At 44.4% G+C, this 20657-nt stretch overlaps 1 protein-coding gene across 4 annotated transcripts in view; it reads right to left on the minus strand.

The window, feature by feature from the left end:
* Positions 1 to 6956: 6956 nt before the first annotated feature.
* Positions 6957 to 20657, minus strand: part of Col15a1 (collagen type XV alpha 1 chain) — a 110963-nt gene continuing 97262 nt past the window's right edge. For all 4 annotated transcript variants that reach the window (XM_076845767.2, XM_076845766.2, XM_076845768.2 and 1 more), the window contains 7 exons: positions 17460 to 17524; positions 16175 to 16303; positions 15983 to 16042; positions 15203 to 15262; positions 10423 to 10608; positions 9031 to 9146; positions 6957 to 8096 (listed from right to left, as the gene is read on the minus strand). In XM_076845767.2, the coding sequence (XP_076701882.2) occupies positions 7883 to 8096; positions 9031 to 9146; positions 10423 to 10608; positions 15203 to 15262; positions 15983 to 16042; positions 16175 to 16303; positions 17460 to 17524 (830 nt within the window). In that variant the 3' untranslated portion in view covers positions 6957 to 7882. The remainder of the gene's footprint in view (positions 8097 to 9030; positions 9147 to 10422; positions 10609 to 15202; positions 15263 to 15982; positions 16043 to 16174; positions 16304 to 17459; positions 17525 to 20657) is intronic.

Here is a 20657-nt window from a genome sequence, read left to right on the forward strand (position 1 = left end):
ATGAAAAAGCTAACCAAATCACAACTCCAGAATATTTGAAGGAAGAATTTTTGAGTGACTGGACTTCATACTAATTTCATACCCAGGGGGATCAAACTTTGAATTTAGATTTTTTTTAAGGGATTTGTTTTGTTTTGTTTTTTAGTTGTACCTTTATTTTATTTATTTTTATGTGGTGCTGAGGATCGAATCCAGTGTTCACATGTGCGAGGCGAGCGCTCTCTCTACCCCTGAGCCCCAGCCCCAGTCCCTTAATTTAGATTTTAAAAGAAGCATGAATCTGTATTATCATCACAATTTGGTAAGGTCTGGAACATACTCTACAACAGCATTATTGACAATTATTCAGTTTAACATTTCCCAAAATTTAGTCAATTTAGTCATTTACTACTATCTTAACATCATTTATACAGTTACCTAATATTTTTCTTTCAACTAATACTTTTTTAAAAAACTTAAGTACTTACTTTAACTGCATATTAAATAAAAATGAATGTGAAATTATGGATTTGGTGTCGGCCTGAATTTTTATAACATGTTAAAATAAATGGCATAACTGTTAAGATAACAACCACTTCAATTTAGATGTTGAACACATACTATACAATGGGATGGAATACATCAGTTTGTATATATCTATAAAATATTCTGGCATTGTTTCTTATTAGATTTCTAGTATGTTATGATGTCCTCTACTTTGTTGGGTCTTAGTTCTTTGTTAATTTCCATTTGGTTATAATTTTTCCACAAATTTTGTTTCTTAGTACCTGGGTGCCATGATTTTGAGTCTCACCATTCATGAAAGTATCTCTCTTTTGTTCTGATATAAGAATGGGGTGAGCTGTGGAATTTTAACATTTTCTTAATCATCAGGATTACTTATTCATTGGTTCATCATCAATTTTTATTATTTCAAGTGTGAATTCCAGTTCTAGTCTGAATTGCTTTCTGTGTAGAAGCTTGTAAGATTTTTACTTTACCTTTGAAATTCTACCAGTTATGTCTTTGGGTGGATTTTTTTGGCAACAATTCTCCCAGGATTCAGCGAACCATTTCAATCCATAGATAAAGCTCCTTCTCCAACTTGGGAAATTTTGTTTCATTATTTAATAGATACTTCCTTGCATTCTTCTTTCTTACTCTATGACTCCTATTATAACAATAGTGGAACATCATATCTATCCATCTCCTTTGTCTTTGATCTCATGATGTTATCTTTTTGTCTGTGTTTTGACACAGGCAAGCATGAGAGGATAATATCAATACTTCTGATTTTTTCTAAGAATTCACGAAGTCAGGTTGCAATTGCACAGATGCTGCAATTCTATTTTATTTTGGTAAGCATGCAGACATTTTTTAATTTTTATTTTCTTCTCCTAGTATCCCATTTCCTGCTTCTTTTACCTTCTGAAACTTCATAGAAAATGCAAAAGTGAATTTTAAGAAGTTCTCTATTATTTGCTGTCATGATTCTTTTTAAATAGAAGCCATTGGCTCTGTCCATCTGCCAGTTCCCATTTTGAGGCTGCTGGACCTCCTTGGATGTGCTTGCTGCTATTTATGATTGTTCATAAATATAGAGCCTGCGCAGACAAGACCGGCAGCTCTTCAGGTATTGTCAGCAGTGGTACAGTGTCTGTGAGGGTCCCCAGCTCTTCCCTAGCTTATCATTGACTTCAACCCCTGCTGGTGCAGTCCACAAGTCACAACACAGCCGCACACAGGCCTCTTCTTTGCTGTGGTTGTGGGATATCATCATACCAAGTTCATAGGACCCCCCAAAGCCCTCAAGGTTTCTGCTTGGTTGGCAATCTTCTTCCTTTTTTAACAGAGGCATTACAGGTTGTCTTCTCTCCTTCTTTTCCTCCTCCCCCCTCTCCTCCTCCTCCTCCCCCCTCCTCCTTATCTCAGTAAGATCTGAGGAAGTTGCTGTTAAGTTTAAACTATTATCTTGAGACCTGGGTGGTTTCCTGTTAGATTAAGCCTGAAGCAGCAGGCTCCGGGGAGCACTACCCATAGACCTCCAAATTGGAACTGAGAGTATTCTCAGACAACCTGAGCCCATCTGCCAGTGAGTCGCAGACTGGAACTGCAGGCACTGTCCTGCCCTTTCCTGCTTTCCAATGATTGATGAGGGCTGGGGTAGAAGTACCACAACACCCTTGTCCCTTGGGTTGGAAAAATACACTGATCCCAGAGTTCCTCAGAGAAAGGTATGAGCTAGTCACCCACAGTGTTAATGAGATGCACACTTTACTTCTGTCTTTCCTTCACTGTCTCACTGGGATCTCCTCCCACTTAAACTGCTTGCAAAGGAATCCCCATCTAAAGGGGAACCCAAATCAAAACTGATGGAGTGTGGCAGGCTCCTGGTGTGGAGCACAATGTGGAACAGAGAAGCAGGAGCCCAGGAGATAAGCAGGGAGGTGTGAGCCGCAGAGCAAGCCACACAGGTGGGAAAGAGCCAGTACCACATTCTCTCTCAGGAAGACCACCACGCGCAGCAAAGTGAGAGTGCCCTAGGATGTCTTAGTTCATTTAAAAATCAAAGTGGGCCTGGTGTGTACTCACAGTGGCTCTGGATGCTGAGGCAGGAGGATCTCAAGTTCAAGGCCAAACTCAGCAATTTAGTGGGCTCCTAAGCAACTTAGCAAGACCCTGTCTCAAAATAAAAAATAAAAAAGGACTGGGGATGTGGCTCAGTGGTTAAGCCTCCCCCTGACTCCATTCGATCTCTGGTACAAAAAAAGAAAATATCAAAGTGGTTATTGTGGAAATATCCCAACTTTGCTGGACTCTCTAGCACTTATTTTGGGATTTGTTGTCATTGTTACTACTAAGAGGCACTCAGTCCATATTCATTGAGTGAACTGCTAGTAGACAGGATTTTGAATATTCCAAGCACAAAGAAATGATAAATGTCTGGGCACGGTGGTGCACACCCATAATCCCAGGGACTTGGGAAGCTGAGGCAGGAGGATCACGAGTTCAAAGCCAACCTCAACAACTTAGCAAGGCTCTAAGCAACTCAGCAAGACCTTATTTCTAAATAAAATATAAAAAAGGGCTAGGGATGTGGTATGCCAATTACTCTGATCTGATCATCACATATTGTATCCACGTAATAAAATGTCACTGTCTCCATAAATATGTGTAATTAATGAGTCAATTAAAGATAAAGATAGATATATATTAAAATATTTATCAAATGAATGAATAAATAACTGACTCTTGGGCCCCTTACTGGATGGTAGTGTCATTCGCTGAGAAAATGAAGGAGGGAAAGGAGTAAGTCCGGAAAGAGAAGAAGGTAAACGATTTCCTTGGACCAACATATCAGACAACCGGGCAGTCTGCCTCCTCCTGGAACTCATGGCTCTGAGCAGACTTTTGCAGGAGGACAAATCTATTTAGCATCACTGTGGTGCATGCACCTGTCATTCAGGAGGAATTTAGCCCTGCTATCAGGGCTGTCTTGGAACTCTACTGGGCCACATGAAAAGAATTTAGATGGTGGATTATGGAGGGTGAGCAGAGGGGCAGGCCAGCTGGGGTGGGACTTGGGACAGTGGATAGTCACCACCAGCAGGTACCATTGAGGACATGTTGAGTCACAACCCTTGGTTTAGAGATGGACAGAAAACTGGGCAGACTGGAAGAAACCATCTAACAAGGCTGGAGAAGGAACCACTCAGCGCCTTCCGGGGGAAACCTGGATAGGCCAAGGTGGTGATGCTGATGAGATGTTTACTGAGAACCAAAACCTTATTCCCAATGCTTCTAGTAAGTCAGCTCAAAGGAAAAGCAGCTTCCATGACTGTCCCTATTTTACAGATGAAGACACTGAGCTGCAGGGAAGGGTTGAGAGTAAGGGATTGTTTTCGGTTACTTGGAGATTTTTGGTAACTCGCCTATGATTATGTGGCTAACAGGTGGCAGAGCCAAAAGTCAAACCCAGATGAAGACCTCTCTACCCTCCACAACCATGTGAGTTTTAGTTCAAGGAAAAGGGGGAAAACAGCCAGTGGCTACTGAAGAGCTTTGAGGAGATTGTGTGTCCTGTGTTCTGGGTACCCAGGAGCTCAGGAGGTATCCAGGAAAGCCCTTCTCCTGATGTTAGGTTGGGCAAGGACTGTGCATGTATGCCTGTCCCTACTGTAGGGGTTCTGAGGAGTTGGGAGCAGAGGAAAAGGGTGAATATACAAGGGATTTGAAACGGACTGTGGCATTATAATGGGTGTGGCGGTTTTAAAAAGTGGGGACATCACTTACCTTTGTAACTCCAGATGGAAAGCATGGATGCCCTACTAGTCTAAGTGCTCTAAAGTCTAAGGGTGAGGCATGACCTCACCCCTGTCTATCATTCTATCAGGACTTCCCTCATATTCAATCCTTCCATGTTGCTGGGTGTGTTAGAAATCTGTTCTTTTTTTTTTTTTTTTTTTTTTTAATCTTCTCAACTTTCTGTGCTCTGTTTTCTGGTCACTGAAACCTCCATGCATTTTGGGCAGAGATGTTATTTCTTTTTTCTAGTGCAGCTGCCAATCAGTCCTGGGCATACAGCACAAATGGGACCAATAGGGGTCCTTTCCAGGAATTGATGCAATCCCAGCGGGGAGGGGAAGCCTTCCCTTTCCTCTGTGGCCACTCTCTGGGGTGGTGGGGTAAGATATGCGGGGAACAGCTTGCAATCACCCCTGACACCCCTGAAGGAATCTTGTCCTCTGTCGGAGGGAAGGAGCCAGATACTGACAAAGGCAGAAGCAAACAAGGCAGAGAGACAAGCAGGTAGACAGACACGCACCCAGATAGACAAAATGACCACATTGCTTGAGTCTCTGCATCCCCCACCCTGGAGATAATACATTCTTTTCCTTCTCCTGCTCCTTCTTCTCCTCTTCCTTCTTTTGAATTGTTAATTTGAAGGTATTTCCTTCATTGGTTAACACAAACCATCTCGTCTAAGACTCAGCTATACTGGGTTGCTGACAGTTCCCAGAATTTTATTTACATATAACCCTTCAAGAGTCGTGACACACTGCAAGCCACATAAGGTCCAGAGAATACGGGAAATTCAAGGCAGGCGCCTATGGTCTATTTCTCTTGTTTTCCTAGTTCTGCTTTAGGCTGTACCATGTGGCTAAATCCAGGTTGGCAGGGGAATTCTTCTGGACCTTCTCCTTCATAAACTCTGTCCCCACCACCCATAGCTTCCAGGTCCCCTTGCCCCATCCAGGATTGCCTCCTCGTGGGCTCTGGTTCCTGATTATGAGTTGGTAGTCACTTTTGTCCTGGTTCTGTCACTGGACAGGAGACTTTGGAAGCTTGAGGTTGCAGCCTTCAGACCTTGGGGTTCTGCAATACGGACGCAGAGCAAGTCCAAGAGACATCCAGCCTGCGCACATTAAATACTATGTTAAATCTTCACTGCCGCCCAGGGGTGCTCGTCAGCTTCCCAACTATAAGTGCATTCGAAATTGTAGGCAAAGGGGTAGAGGGGAGGCGGAGGCACCCTTCGCCATTGTATTTTAGTCATGTGACAAGATTCAGATGTGAAACACAAAGGGTGTTTGGAGGGGAAGCTTGAGAAAAGGGAGGCAGATTCTGGGGAGTGGGGGTGTCACCGATGCATTGCCGTGGGCAAGAAGCAGGCCAGACTCTGATCAAGACCTTGCAGAGACGGGGCAGGGTGTGAACCACACAGCAGAGGAGCCTGTGTGGCTTACCTCAATGACCACAAAGGTACCAGGCCTATGGCCTTCGGCATGTGACTGGAGAGCTCAGGTTCAGGAAAATGTTTGAATAGCAAGGCCCTGGATCAACCACAGGGTTCTGAGTCTGTGCAGGGCTGAGGTTGACCTAGGGTCTCCCTCTGGGTGTGTGTGGGGGTTTGGAAGAAGGCTAAGAGGCAAGTTCATGAGCCTCAATGCCCTTTATGGGGATCTCCTCTCTCCCTGGCTCCACCCCCAAATCCCATTCCATCTGCCTTTCCAGTAGCCCTGAGCCATGTTGGCTGTCACTAAAATGGATGGTTGCTGTACTTCATGACCTGCTAAGCCTCCGGTCCTCTGTCCCCATGGTGTTTTTATTCAAAACCACCCACTGAATGACCCCCTCTCATGGGTGAGCTGATCCTCAACCATCTATCCCAGGTTCCAACTCTAGCCGTCTTCATTCCATGACACATCAGGAAGAATCTCACTGTGCCTCCATTTGTAAAACCCTAAATTGAGAATCTGGGCTGCCCCCGCTTTTTTTTTTTTCTCTTATCTCAATTTCCTTTCTATTTCAAGGACTATGAGGGAGAATTCACTTTGCCAAGTTTCTGGGCCAGTCCAGATGAATAGGAGGAAGTATCCCAGCATGCCTCTTGCCTGGTGACTACGTTTCTCCTAGGAGTCAAACCAGAGCCAGCGTCACACACTTGGAGCTGGGAGGAGGCAAACAGGCAACCCTGCACTGCGGTTCCTTGGGAAGCTCTTGGGTACTGGAGTGAGACAGACGCTGGGTCTGAAACCAGCCCCACCACACACCAGGTATGTGACCTGCACCAAATAAGTTCTGGAGCTTCAGCAATTTTTTTCTTCACTTGTACAGATCAACATACTTCCTCTGCAGAGTTATTAACTAAGGCAAATAGTCTGATATGTAGTAACTGGAGCCAATATTGGGCCTGCCTCATCCCAACCTCCTTGGGACAGAAGCCGCCATGTCCACAGTCACACCCTGGGACTGGGGCAGAATCACAGCCCATCCTGTTTCCCACTCTGGGGCTCTTCCGCCTCCAGCCCCACAAGTGGGAGACAACAGGCAGGGGCAGATGAGTATGATGGGAAGATCTTCAGTTCTCTGATCACCGCCTGAGGGCTAGCACAAGTGGCAGTGACAGGATTAGCAAATCCACCCCAGGTCACTTCTGCATCAGTGGTGAAGAATAAAAGGAACTAGGGAGAAAAAGTTAAACAGAACAAAAGTGCCTGGAAAAGATGTTTTTATGTTCACTTACATGGAAAAAAAAAAAAGTCAAAGTTAACAGCACGAAGATGTACGTTTCTCAGAAAATTCATCTCTGTGAACCTGTTTGTTTCAGCTGTAGTTATAATTCAAGAACTGCCAAACAGAAGTCGTAAAACCAGTGGTGGGGGACGGGGAGGAAGGACACCAAGGGAAAGGTAGTAATTAAGTGCTATTTCTTTTCTAGTTTCAGATAATTTAGAGCTTCAACTTTTCCAGCAAGTCAGAGTTATATAAACAGATGCCATACTAAAATGTGACTCGGTAAAAATATAAAATTCCTACAGCACGATGGCAATAATATTATAGGGAAAAATCCATTAAAATTTGATACTGTAAGAAAATACAACAGGAGCATTTGAGCCAGTTCTGTTTCTTTGTATGAACAGCAGTTGCAAATGATGGATGTAAATGAAATAATAAAGCATTCGGTTTGCATATAACTTAGAAAAGGGTAACATTTCTAAACACTACTAACTTTGTAAGAAAACATGAAGGACATCTTACACTCAACAACCATGGTTAAAAGAGGACATGATTTCCTGAAGGTTGCAGTGGGCAAATGCCCCAGCCCCTGGCTTTCACCCTGCTCTTAACCTTTGTTGGGATTGTATTTACACTGCACGGAGTTCATTGCAGAATCTAGCACCAATATATGGATCAGATTTTGTCTTTGATCAGAGTCCTTTCTGTTTTCCATTTTGAGTGTATTGAGGTACGTTTTCTTTGGTTGCTGTTGTGAACGAATGTGTAATTTAAAAAAAAAAAACCCTGTAATATTTACAACATTTAAACATTTTTGATTTCAGTGTCAACTCTTCACATAAGAAAAACTGGAAAACTCTTTTTAAGAATCACTGAAAGGTCACTACTTCCTAGCGTCTGTCATGAAACTGTTTTCGATACACAGAACGATGAGCCTATTAGCACAGCTATATGCTTTCTGGTCCAGAATCTTCCCAGTGCTCAGTGGGGAGGCGAATCCTGTGACTGCCGTGTCCGCAGTTCGCCATGCTTCACAGTATTTATCCACAAGACGGACGCCATGGGGGTTGGAGCCGTGCCAAACGACCTTCTGGGGCCTAAAAAGTAATTTTGTTGTGTTACTTTTTCACTGACAACGTCTTCCTAAGCAAGTTAGCATACGTCGAGTGAATGGCCTCAAAGTCCTTAGCCCTCTGTGGTCTATGCCAGGTCACCTCTCCATCTCCTCATGATGCTTTCTTACCTTCTGAACACACTCTAGTCCAGTTGTACCCAGCTTTTGTGAATTGAATCTGAACCACTGCTCACGAGGTCCCTTTGTCTAGAGTGGCCTTGCTTTCAGTTTTAGACCAGTGACTCCTTCTCATCTTTCAAAGCCCGGTAATGCCTCCTCTTGCAGGAGGCCTTCTCGGATTCTTACTCCTAAGTGAAAATGCTTCCTCTATGTTCTTATCATCATATCTGTCTTTCCAGTTTATAGTCACAATAATCCCTCTACAAGCATAGTGTAGTCTTGGGACTGTCTTCCCTTGCAGACTGGGAGTCCTGGAACAGGGGCCATGTATGTTTATTACTGTGCCTTCCAGGCCCGGCAGGCCCTGATATAGAGGAGACACTGAGGAAAGTCTGGCTGAAAAGCACACATAGTTGGCACAGACTGACTGTAATTCACAGTATAGAATTATAGGATCTCCAAGAATGACATCACTTATCAAGTTCTAAGTGCCCACTGCACGATGTGTTTGCACACACATTCATTTTATCTGCACAACAGTCCTATGCTATAGATATGGTTATCTTGTCCATTTGACAGGCTCAGAGAGCAGCAGCACTATGCCCATGGTCTCGGATTGAGGTACTGGACCCAGGTCTTCTGGCTCCAAGGACAGGGCCTTTTCCACAACCCTCAGCTGTCTCACTGTGGCTTGACCTTGGCAATAACCCAGGGGGACAGTTGATAAAGGCATCCTACCATTAGAATGCTGCCTAACATGTCTGTGGTACCACATAACAGGGCCCATCCCCGCTTACCAAGAGGGATCAGTCATCACGTCCCGACCGTCAAAGGAGTATATTGGAACGTGTGCATTGAACTGACCTCCTTGGCCAGAAAAAATTGAGTCCCAGTTATTAAAAAGTACTTGGCCCTATGAAGAAAAATGGCACATTAGAAGCATGAAACATACCACTGACTTGCAAATGGACTAGTTTTCACTCATTCTTCAAAGCCCACATACCACTTCACACTGAGGTCCCCAGCCCCAATCCCAGAATCTAGACGGAATAGGAACTCAAAAATGTATGTATGTGGTTTGATTTTTACAATTGGTCCTTGGACCCTTCTGGGTCTACTATCTTATTTCATGAGGCAATTTCTCTTATTATATGTGTGTGAAAATCTCTTCCTCAACAAAAGCCTGGCTTATGGATTTATTTTATTGCTATTTTAAAATTTGTATGCATATGTACTGAGCTTTGAACTTGGGCCAGGCTTTCAGGGAAGACATCTGGGGGCTTCCACTGAAGGTGATGTGGAGAGGAATCTCAGTCCTCTTCCTGAATGAAAGAGCCTGGACTAGTGGACTGACTGAAGAGTGCCAGTCACCCCAGCAGGGAAGGTGGTGGAAGAGGAGCAGACATGGAAGTTCCACATGGGAGTTCCCAGCCTCCAGGCTCCAAAATGGAAAACTGGGGCTACATGGACCAAAGTGTCTTGAAGAATTGTGGAGAGCTAGTTAGTCATCAGGATGTGTGTGAGCAGCATCAGAGCTGTCCCTCTGCGGCCTCAGAGGAGTCAGCTATCTCCATGGAATAATTCAGGGATCCTATGAGGTCCTTCTTGCCAGCAAATGGAGTGGTAAAAGATCTGTCAGGCTTTGACAGCCTAGGTGCTCAGACAGCTCCAAACCAGGGCTTAGGACAAAGTGCCTTTGCCTTCGAACCAGTGTCCCCATCTGTGCTCTGGAGGTACTCATCAGACGCCTTAAGAGGCATCCCTGGTTGGAACCAAGAGCCCCAAGCACAGGAGTCGAGGAGGCTGACTGTAGTTCACAGTGACTTCCAACAAACAGCTTTCAGTTTTCTCATCTGACAAACTGGGAAAGAGCAATGCCCATTTTCATTATTATTCAGATAATAGATACAAAGTGCTTTATAAACCAACCAACAAAAAACTATTTAAATGAGGAGGTTCTTCTTCTTCCTGTCTACCCTAAGAGCCACAGACCATTCAAGCAGGAGGGAACACTGTAAATATAAGTTAAACTGAGGTCCAGAGGGGGGAAGGGGACCATCCTAAAAGTCTCACCGACAATCGGTAAAAGAAATGGGCTTTGAACCATGATTGATGTCATGGGATGGCAACTGCCTTGGTCCCTCTGGAGACTGCTGGGTCCGTAGGCGCAGGACAGTGCTGATTTTTACCTTGAGGTTCACTATGGGAAGGCTGTATCTCTCTGCTTTCCTTACAACCGTGGAGAGATCTTGCAAGTGGGAAGATAAGAACGCTCGGAAGGTGGACAACAGTCCTGCAGCTCTGGCCTGCTGGAAGCACTGAAAATCAGCCCGAATGTCCCCAGAAAATGGCATGTTCAGAGCAACCAAATGCAGCTGGAAAAAAAAAAAGAGAGAGAGAGAGAGAGAGAGAGAAGACAGGCAGTTAGAGTTGCAGGCAAACTCCAAGTTCATGGCCAGCTCCGGCCCTGAAGACCACAGCCTTCTTCAGATGGGAAGTAAGTCCCAGGTCAAAGGTCGTCCCAGTCTCTCTCTGCCCAGCATGGCAATCACAATCAGCTGGACCCTGCCCAGGGAAGGAGAGCCAGGACCTCCAGAGCAGTCTGTTTCTACCCTCTGAACAGCCGTCTGGGCTGGAAATGTTTTCCTTAAATGAGAAAAGAAACCCAAAAGTCGCTCAAACCAATTAAAGCACTTCTGAGATCTGCATCCACATGTTTGAGAGCTCTGTGTTCACCCCTAGCTCAGTCTTCAACAGGGACTCTAACGTGGCCTTGGTCCTGGACCCTAGAGCTTCCTGCTACCTGCCCATCCTTCCTTCTCCTGGGTAGGCCTGGAGTGGACCACATGAAGGCCAGGGGAAAGGCACTGAGAAGGGAAGGACGCGACTTTATACTAAGACTGATTAGCTTGGATGGAACCTTCTGGAAAGTAGGGGTCATAGAGCAATTCCAGCCTTACATCCTTGCCACCTTGTTCAACAGCCAAAAATAAAAGCCCTCTGTAGCCTCCCACACTTCCTCTGCCCAAACTCAGCATCCTCAGCTGCCCTCTCTCCCAGCCCTTTCTACCAAACCCTCCTGAATACATTCCATGATCAAGGAACATTCGTCCCCCGCTAGCTCTTCAGTCTCATATCGGGACTAACTTTCATCTCAGCACCGTAGAGCTGGGAAGGGCTGGTGCAGAACTGGGGCCCAAATCATCAAAGAAGGGGAATGCTTTTCAATATCATAAGTCAAGGGACATGAAACAGGCCCCGTGTGGGGGCAGGAGGGGGCTGGTGTTTCTCTCCCCGTTTCGGTGCTACCTTTCATTTCTGAACAAAGCTTCTGCATGTCCCAGCAACCTGTGTCACCAGCTGGCCTTCTAGTGCTTTTCAAGCTGCCAGCTGGCCCTGAGCTACAGCACCCAGACTGCCCACACAATCCTTGCCCTTCTCTGGACATTTCTCTCCGATTGCCTGCACTTTCCCCTGCCACTTTCCCACTCTGCTTCTGGGTACTCCTCCCTGCTCTGCCTTCACCACCATGCTAGATGGGGGTCCACCCCCACTGGGCCCCAGTGGTAAAGGAGGCTTCCCCAGCCAGCCTCCCAGAAGGAGCATTTACTGCTGTACATACCCAACCATTAGGATGGGGAAGGGGCTTCAACAAGGTGCCCATCATGATCACTTCTGGGTCGCCAGACTTCAAACCTCACCCCACACACAGCTTGGCGCTCAGATGCCCTCGCCATCTGGCTAGATTGTCTTTCTCCTTCTCTGGCACCCAAGGCGAAGGCACTGTGGTCTCATCACGTTATTGTTGGTAAATGAAGTGTTCCCCTCAAAGCTCCTGTGTTCATGCAGGAGTGGTCAGAGGTGAAGTGATTGGATTATGAGAGCTGTGACCAAATCAATCCATCCTAGTTTAAGTGGGTTGACGGGGTGGCAACTATAGGCAGGTGGAGCATGATTGAAAGAGGCTGGGCTTTGAGGATGTGCCTGGAAGGGTGCATCTTCCCTGTGGGGTCTGTCTGTCTGTCTGTCTGTCTCTCTCCCTCCCTCCTCTCCCTCTCCTCTCCCCACCCCTCTCTTCCCTCAGACCCCACCAGGAGCTGAGCAATTTTCCTCTGCTGGACCCTTCCCTATGATGTGCTGCCTCCCTGGGGCCCAGAGTCACGGAGTCTATGGACTGAGACCTCTGAAACTGTGAGTCCCAAATAAGCTTTTCCTCCTCTAAGTTGTTCTGTTGAGTGTTTTGGTCACAGTGTCAAAAACAGCTGTCTACAACGCATCACCTTCTCCCCAGAGGGCTTCTGGTGCTACCTCAAGGGGCAGTCCCAAGAGGCTTTGATGGAGGAAGTCTTCCCTCTTACCAAGGGCCACCTAAGAAAGGTGCAGGACAGGTGCAGGGTTCTCTGTCCACCTCTAAACCCTCCTTCTCCTCTGTATTTAAGGAGTCACATTGAAAGAGGTCTGGAGTTATGGTCATTTGTGAATGGTGGGGCTGGGGGCTTGTGCCCACCTGTATGTGTTTATCTAATTGCTGGAACATTTTTGTAATGAATCGTTTTCACCTTTGTGTACACAACCATGTTACAACAATCAAAAATGTTATGACTATTTTGTGGGTAGGTGTAGTTTTGGCAAAATTATAGGTTATTTACTATTTTGTTCATCCTTTCTAGAAATCGTCAACGTTTACAACAATAAATATGCATAACTTTTGATGTGACAAAATACTATCTCAAAAATCCATTAATCACTGCCCTCACTTTTTGGAGGCTCTCTGAAGGTTACATGTGCTCCCTTCTCTCTCCCCTCACCTCTCATTTAACATTCAACCAACTAGGATCTCCTTGGTTATGGAAATGCTTTGCTTTTCTAAATTTGAAGGACACCATCTGGTTCTTTTTATGTGCCTTCTGCATCCTCTGATTCTGATGGCTACTCCCTGGCTGGGCCTCCTTTCTCTCTGGCCATGGCTTTTCAGTTTCCTTCTCATATTTCTTCCTTTGATTTCTTTTTGGTCTTGGTCTATATAGCCCAAGTTCTTTTCATCATCTGGCTTCTCTTTCAGGAGCCCTACATCTCATAATGGTTGCCAAAGTTCTACTGAGGACTTTCAAGTCTTGGACCAGGTCCCACTGAAGATTTCAGACCTTCATATCCCACTCCCTCTTGGTCATCTCTACTTGGGGTGTCCTGTCAGTACCTCACCATATTTCTTCAAGTGCATTCCTCCCTGGTGATAGTGGCCCTGCAGGAAGCAGTTTTCTGGTGTCTTTCAAGTCCCTGCCTGGTCTTTGACACTGCCCCTCTAAAAGCAGTGGTGTGGGGCCTTTGACCTCATTTTCCTGATTGGACTGAGAATGGTAGGTTGACCCAAGAGAGAGCACAGAGACTATCTCTCCCAAGACTCTGAATGGAGTCATGTGGTGTTGGACATTGCAACCAGAAGATCAAAAGACTTGGAGCAACGACAAATGTCGCAGCAACCCAGAGCTGCGTGCAAGCTCATGCAACTTTTGTTTATGTATTGGAGAGGGCTGGAGGGGAGGTGGGGAAGGACTCTTGCAGAAGAGGTCAGTGGAGAAAGTAAAGCAGATTAAACAGCAGGAACAAGAGTCCCCAGGTCTGGTTGTACTTCCTGAAACAGAGTTCCATAAATTTCCTATAGGATGAACCACGTCAGGTACCCATGTTCTTATAAGGCAGAGAGTACCAAAAATTAAATAAGTGTTTATGACAATCATTGAACAAATGAAAGTGGATGCCAATTTAATTTAAATTAACCAAGGAATAGAGGGAAGGTTTCTTATCCTAGCAGTGGCAGTGTTCCCTGGGAAGGGACCTAGGAGCACCTGATTATCCATGCAGAAACCTGGGCCTCATTCCTGATCTCTCCCATCCTCACTGTACCACGTCCAATTGGTGATCACACTAGTCACTCCTGCCTCCTTCATGTTTCTCTGGCCTGCCCACTCTCCCACATGTTCACTGTTGTGACCCCCATTCAGAAAATACAGGAGCTATATAAATGGTCTTTGAATGCCGGTTCCTACCCTTTCTGGTCTATTTGCATAATGTAACCAGGGTAATTTCTGAAATGCCAATCTTTTTTGTTTTTTTATTCGTTGTTCAAAACATTACAAAGCTCATGACATATCATCTTTCATACATTTGATTCAAGTGAGTTATGAACTCCCATTTTTACCCCAAATACAAATTGCAGAATCACATCAGTTACACATTCACATTTTTACATAATGCCATAATTGTGACTGTTGTATTCTGCTGCCTTTCCTATCCCCTACTATCCCCCCTCCCCTCCCCTCGCATCTTCCCTCTCTACCTCATCTGTTCTTGTTCAGTTCTCTCCCTTGTTTTTCCCCCCCTTTCCCCTCACAACCTCTTATATGTGATTTCGTATAACATTGAGGGTTTCTTTCCATTTCCATGCAATGAAATGCCAATCTTATCATTCCCCTTTCCTGCTTTAAATCCATCACTAGTTCCCCACTGCTACAGAAAAAAAGTCAAGGTCCTTATCTTGGCTTGCAGGCCTTTGATGACTAGCTCTCAGCTGACTGCAGACTAACTTCTCCCTTTTCTGCTTTGAACTCTTATTATTCCTTTGGCCAGACCAAAATACTTGCAATTATAGGAATGCATAGCACTTTCCCTGACTCCCTCTGTTGCATCTTTCCTGGAATTCCCACTCTTTCCCCCACTGGACTCGCTCCCGAACTCTACAGTCCTTTAGATCTTATTTTAACAGTCACCTCCTCTAGGTGGACATGTTTGACCTTCCTGTAACTCCAGCATCTTGTATTTGCCTCACCCAAACAAACTCCTACACTGTATTGTAATTGCGTCTATTTTATTTGCCTCTCTTGCTGGTCTACAAGCTTCTTGATAGTAAAAATTATGTACTAAGCCAAGGCCTAGCACAATGTAGATAATCAGTATTTGAACTGTACTTACAGCAGGATTCTCATAATTGGCACTTAAAATAGGGTTCAGTGGAGGCTGGAGCTGATATGGCTGTTACATAAAAGAGGAAAACAAACAGTTCAGAATGTGCATTCAATCTATTCTTCAGAGTACAGTGAGGTTCAAGTTCAATGTTTCTTGGGAAGATACTTTAAAGAGCCTAAATTTGTCTTTAACTGGCTCTTAACTGAGAGTATCATGGTCAAATAAAAAAAGTCATCCTCAGAAAAGTAGAGGATGCCCTCAAGACTCCTCTGCCGAGGAAGCAGAGGATCCATGCTTAATAGCCAATAGGTTCACTTAGTAGAGCAAGTCATATCTTCAAAGCCTCATCATCTGCAAAGTGAAGATGGCAGTAGTTGATTCATGGGAATGCAATAGGGCTTAAAAATGAATCATGTCAGTTACTCATATTATTGTAAGGCAGACAGCATAAAAAATTAAATAAGTGATTGTTTATGCCAATCAATGAATAAATGAAAGTTTATGTCAATCACTGAATGCCTAGCCAATTCAATAACTGAGTAAACCAAAGCTAAGAGAGGGGAGGCCCTTGCCCAGAAAGATGCAGCAGGTCTCCAGCCAGTTCTCCCTGCACAACAGAACATGAGAACATTCTGTTGGCACCTGGTAACTTCTGGGTTTTCACCAGATGCTAAAGCATGCTCAGCTGGCTGTTAGAGTTTGGAGAGTTGGCTGTTGGATACCAAGGGGGACTCAGGAACTGCTGATGAATGCAGAGGCAAGCAGCAAGGCACAGAAGCTACTCACATTGCTGGAAAGTGCTGGGGGTGGAGGGCTGTCGGCAGGAATGGGGATCAGTTCTCCCAGCTGAAAGGAAAAGAGTACATTGAAAATGAAACATCAATTAGAAACTGCCTATCTTTGAATCAGAAAAACAGTATTTAGAGGAGTAGATTATTATTATTAGAGGGTATTTGTTAAAGGCGTTTTAAGAATTACCTGTAACTTTTTCCAACCGTCTCGGACACGAATGAAAAACTCAGCGCTGTCCCTCAGATAGATGAATGTTCCTTCTATGACCAAATGTGCTTTCTGCAGCATGTCATTCATGTTGCTGAACGCAGTGACCTGTCAGATCATTTTAAATTCCAAACACTGCTGTTATCATTAGAATGTGGCATTAAATATTAAAATGTTATCATCAAACAGTGGACAATTTGAGAGACCGCCCCCCCGCCTTTTTTGCTACTGGGGATTGAACTCAGGAGTACTTGACCATGGAGCCACATCCCCAGCCCTATTTTGTATTTTATTTAGAGACAGGGTCTCACTGAGTTGCTTGGTGCCTTGCTTTTGCTGAGGCTGGCTTTGAACTCACAATCCTCCTGCCTTAGCCTCCTGAGCCACTGGAATTACAGGTGTGCGCCACCATGCCCAGCTAAACTGACCTCTTTATAAAGCCAAACAGGAGCCATTCCTTGAATTCAATAAAAAGGTGACTGTACCATATAGAAATCTACAGCTTCACTAATAACTAATAGGCATTCTTTTTGATTAAAAAAACATGTATTACTTTGAAACCCAAATTATAATAAATGAAATACGACACAGAAGATAATATTCTATGAGTACAAAGATATAACAGAGTTGTCTCTGTTGTTGGGTTTGGGCATTAGCAAAATTGTCAGTGAGTTTAGCCATTTCCACTTGTTTTCATGCTTCTTGATGGTGCTAACATTAGTAAATGGTGTCCTTCCATGCTACTCCTTAATGAATTTCAAATTTACTTTCCTTTGTAATAAGAAATACAAGCAAGTGGGTGATTACACTTAGGTCTCAGTTTTTTCCCTAGCTTGGTAGTTACAATATCGATACATGATAGAAAACAGGGGATGGACGGGCTGGAATTTTAAGTCATTGACAGAGCATTTGCCCAGCACATGTGAGGCACTGGGTTTGATCCCCAGCACCACATTAAAAAAAAAAAAAAAAAAGTTAAAAAAGAAAACAGGGGATGGTGATTTTTCTGTCTCAAAAATTGCCAAAGATTAGACAACCATTTAGCATATCTTGAAGCAAACTTTGAAGCTGCAAAATAATCTAGCCATTGGAATTTCATTCATCTGAACAGATAACAAATTACCCTCCATTGTTTGTGGAATTGCACCAATTCTAAGGCCGGCCATGGAGTCGTTAATTCCAAAATAAAAGGAATGCCAGCCCCCTGAGCAGTGTAAACCCATCCAAAGTGGAATGATGATGACACACTGATAATGATACAGACCAAGTTTCTGGATCCTGGAAGTCCTGGCTGTCCTGGAGGGCCAGGCGGACCTGGAAGGGCCACAGCTAAAACAAAGCAGAAAAGAGAAGTTATAAAAAACACACTCTCTGAAAAATGGCCCAGGGTCTGCTCATCACTTGCAATCAGTGTTCACAGCCCTCTCCAGTGCCACAAGATGCCCCATCTTGCAACTGTGTCCTGGTGCTCTGGGCCCTGCATGTAACAGGTTTGATTGGTTTGGGGAAGACCTGAGAGTCTTCACTGTCACCCTGGTTTAAGCCATGCCTAGGACTCTTCAGGTTTATACATCCTTTTGTTGTTACTTGTAAAAAGCCAGTTTAAGTTGAATGATTTGTCATTTGCATCCAAAAATATCCTGATTCATACAACGTATTTCACCCAAGAGACATGCATATGACCTCTAAATAGAGGAAGTGGGCTCAGAAAGAGGAAGAGAAGGGCTAGGCTATGGGAAGAGACCAGGTACTGCAGTAACAGTAGCCTGGGCCTTGGGGCCAAGAGACAGAGACCAAGCCCCGGGTTGGGTCTCATTTCCCAGCTGTGCAGCACTGCGCAAACAGCAAGCCACCGCCCCACCCCTCCCCCGACCCCTCCTGCTCTGCTTCCTCAACTCTGCGACATAAACAGGCATCTCTTCTTCACTGGGTTCTGGCAAGAACAAGAGGCAACACAAGACTAGAAATGTGCTTTGTAGATTATGTAGCATTAGACCGGATTCTTAGCTTTTGAAGAGTCACAGTGCCTTAAAAATCAGATCAAGGCTACTTCCCTCTTCCTCAAAAAAAAAAAAAAAAAAAAAAAAAAAAGTGTGGGTGCACACGTGCATTTACTTGCAGCGTGTGCACGCGCACACACACACACACACACACACACACACAATTGTACAAAAAATGTTAGTGGGATGAAAAATTCCTAAGGCACATCCTCGAGCAGTACTTTGAGTCAGGTTCCTTGCTTACAACGAAGAGAACCAAGGCTAAAGAGTCCATAATTCTGCAACCAAAAAGCCCTTGTTTTAGGCCAATATAAAGTTATTTCAGCTATTCCTTTGTTCTTCAACCTTTCTAAGCCCCGGTCAGCTCCTTACACCCATTGCCCCAAATCTGCAAAACCCTTGGCAGAGTGAAGGATGTTTTTGCAAGTTCAAGTAAAATTGTTGTATACAATGTTTCAGGTTATTGCAAGCAAGCCTTCCATTCCAATATAGATCTTGAACATTCAGACAAGTGTCTAGCAGGTAGAGGTCAGAGGGGAACTTGGATCTGGATCCCAACCAAGCCTCCTACTAGTATGCATGACCTTGAGCAAGTAAGTTTCTTCTCTGAGCTTCAGTATCTTTATCCATGGAATGAAATTTATAATATCCACCCCATCTTCCTCTAGGGTTTCTGGCAAGATTACATGGTAATGACTATGCAAGTGTATTCAAAAATTTTTTTTAGATGTTGATGGACCTTTATTTGTTTGTTTGTTTGTTTGTTTTATATGCACTGCTAAGAATCAAACCCAGTGCCTCACACATGCTAGGCAGGTCCTCTACCACTGAGCCACAACCTCAGCCCCTGAAAGTGTATTTTAAACTGTGACTTGCCATAAATTAGGAGAGGGGCAGTCTTTGTTCAGTGCAGCAAGGTGTCTTGGGGTCCACTGGGGTAATACTCCGTGGACAACAGACTGCATCCCACACTCCTTTGCCTCCACCTCCTGCAGCTCCTGTTCATCCCTCAAGGCTGTGTGAAAACCTCTGGTTTTGTCCACACAGTACCTCCTTTGCAGGACCAATGTCCTTGTCACCTTCTCTGGAGGTCCCCCCCCCCACTTTACCTCCTCCAGAAAAACCTACAGTCTCATGATTCTACCTCCTGGCCACAGGTGATTGGTTCATGATTGGCTCCTAGCTCAGGATGGGCCAATCAGAATCCTTCCCTGGGACTTGCCCCCACCCTGGAACTTTTCAAACTAGAAAAAGGTCAAGATTTCTAGCTGACACTGGAAGCTGTTGTCAGTGACCCTGTTTCCCTCAGCTCAGAGGATGTGGTCTGTGGTGAGGCGCGTGAAACTGGCACACAGAGAAGGGCTGAACAAGGGGGGCTAGAGAACTCTTGCAGGGATCCTGGCTCCTCCTTGGTTCTGGCTGTGCTTTATCTTCCCTACCCAGGAAGCGAGTGCTCATTTTCTCTTTCAGAGGGAATACATTTTCATTTTGCTTGAGCAGTACTTTGAGTCAGGTTTCTTGCTTACAACCAAGAGAGCCAAGGCTAAGTTAAAGCCCCAACCTCCAGGTCACCTCCTGGGTAAAGCTCTCCCTACGGTCCAGACTGTGGTCTCTTCCAGGTACACTCCCACCACACCTGGCTCATGCCAACCCAACCAGCAAAAAAAATCATACACTCATGCTAATCATATTACTGCTGCTACAAGTTGAGCATCTTACCTGAAATGCTTAGAACTAGAAGTGTTTCAGATTTCAGATTATTTTTTAATTTGGAGTATTTGCATATACATAATGAGATATTTTGAGGAAGGGATCAAAGTCTAAATACAATATCCATTTATTTAGGGGCTGGGGATATAGCTCAGTTGGCAAAGTGCTTGCTTCATATGCACAAGGCCCTGGGTTCAATCCCCAGCACCACCAAAAAAAAAAAAAAAAAATCCATTTATTTTATGTACATCTTATACATAGAGACTAAAGGTAATTTTATATATTTTACATAATTTTGTACATTAAACAGTTTCATGATGTGGAATTTTCTTTGTGTACCATCATATCAGTAGTCAGAATTTCAGATTTTGGAACATTTCAGATTTGGGGTTCAGATTAGGAATTCTCAACTCATATTATTATTTTCCACCATGTGCATGGTAGAAATAACGTAGGCTTTGGAGATACTCTAATTTGAGTTCTAATCTTGTTGGTGCCACTTATTGGCTATATGACCTTGGAAAGTTTTCTTAATGCCTCTGGGGTGTCAGTTTCCTCACCTGTAAAACGGGGATGCTAGTACTTTTCTTAAAGTGTTGTTGTGATAATTCAACAAAACAGTGTAGTAAAGTGATTAGCAAAATGCCTGGCATTTTGGATGTTTTCTTTAATTTCAGCCACTTTGCCTTTGAGGAACTGAGGCTCCAAGGGATGAATAGATTTTTAATATTGAGGGTTACGATCAACACTGG

This window comes from Callospermophilus lateralis, chromosome 2, assembly GCF_048772815.1.
Source record: "Callospermophilus lateralis isolate mCalLat2 chromosome 2, mCalLat2.hap1, whole genome shotgun sequence".
In the NCBI taxonomy this organism is placed as follows: Eukaryota; Metazoa; Chordata; class Mammalia; order Rodentia; family Sciuridae; genus Callospermophilus; species Callospermophilus lateralis.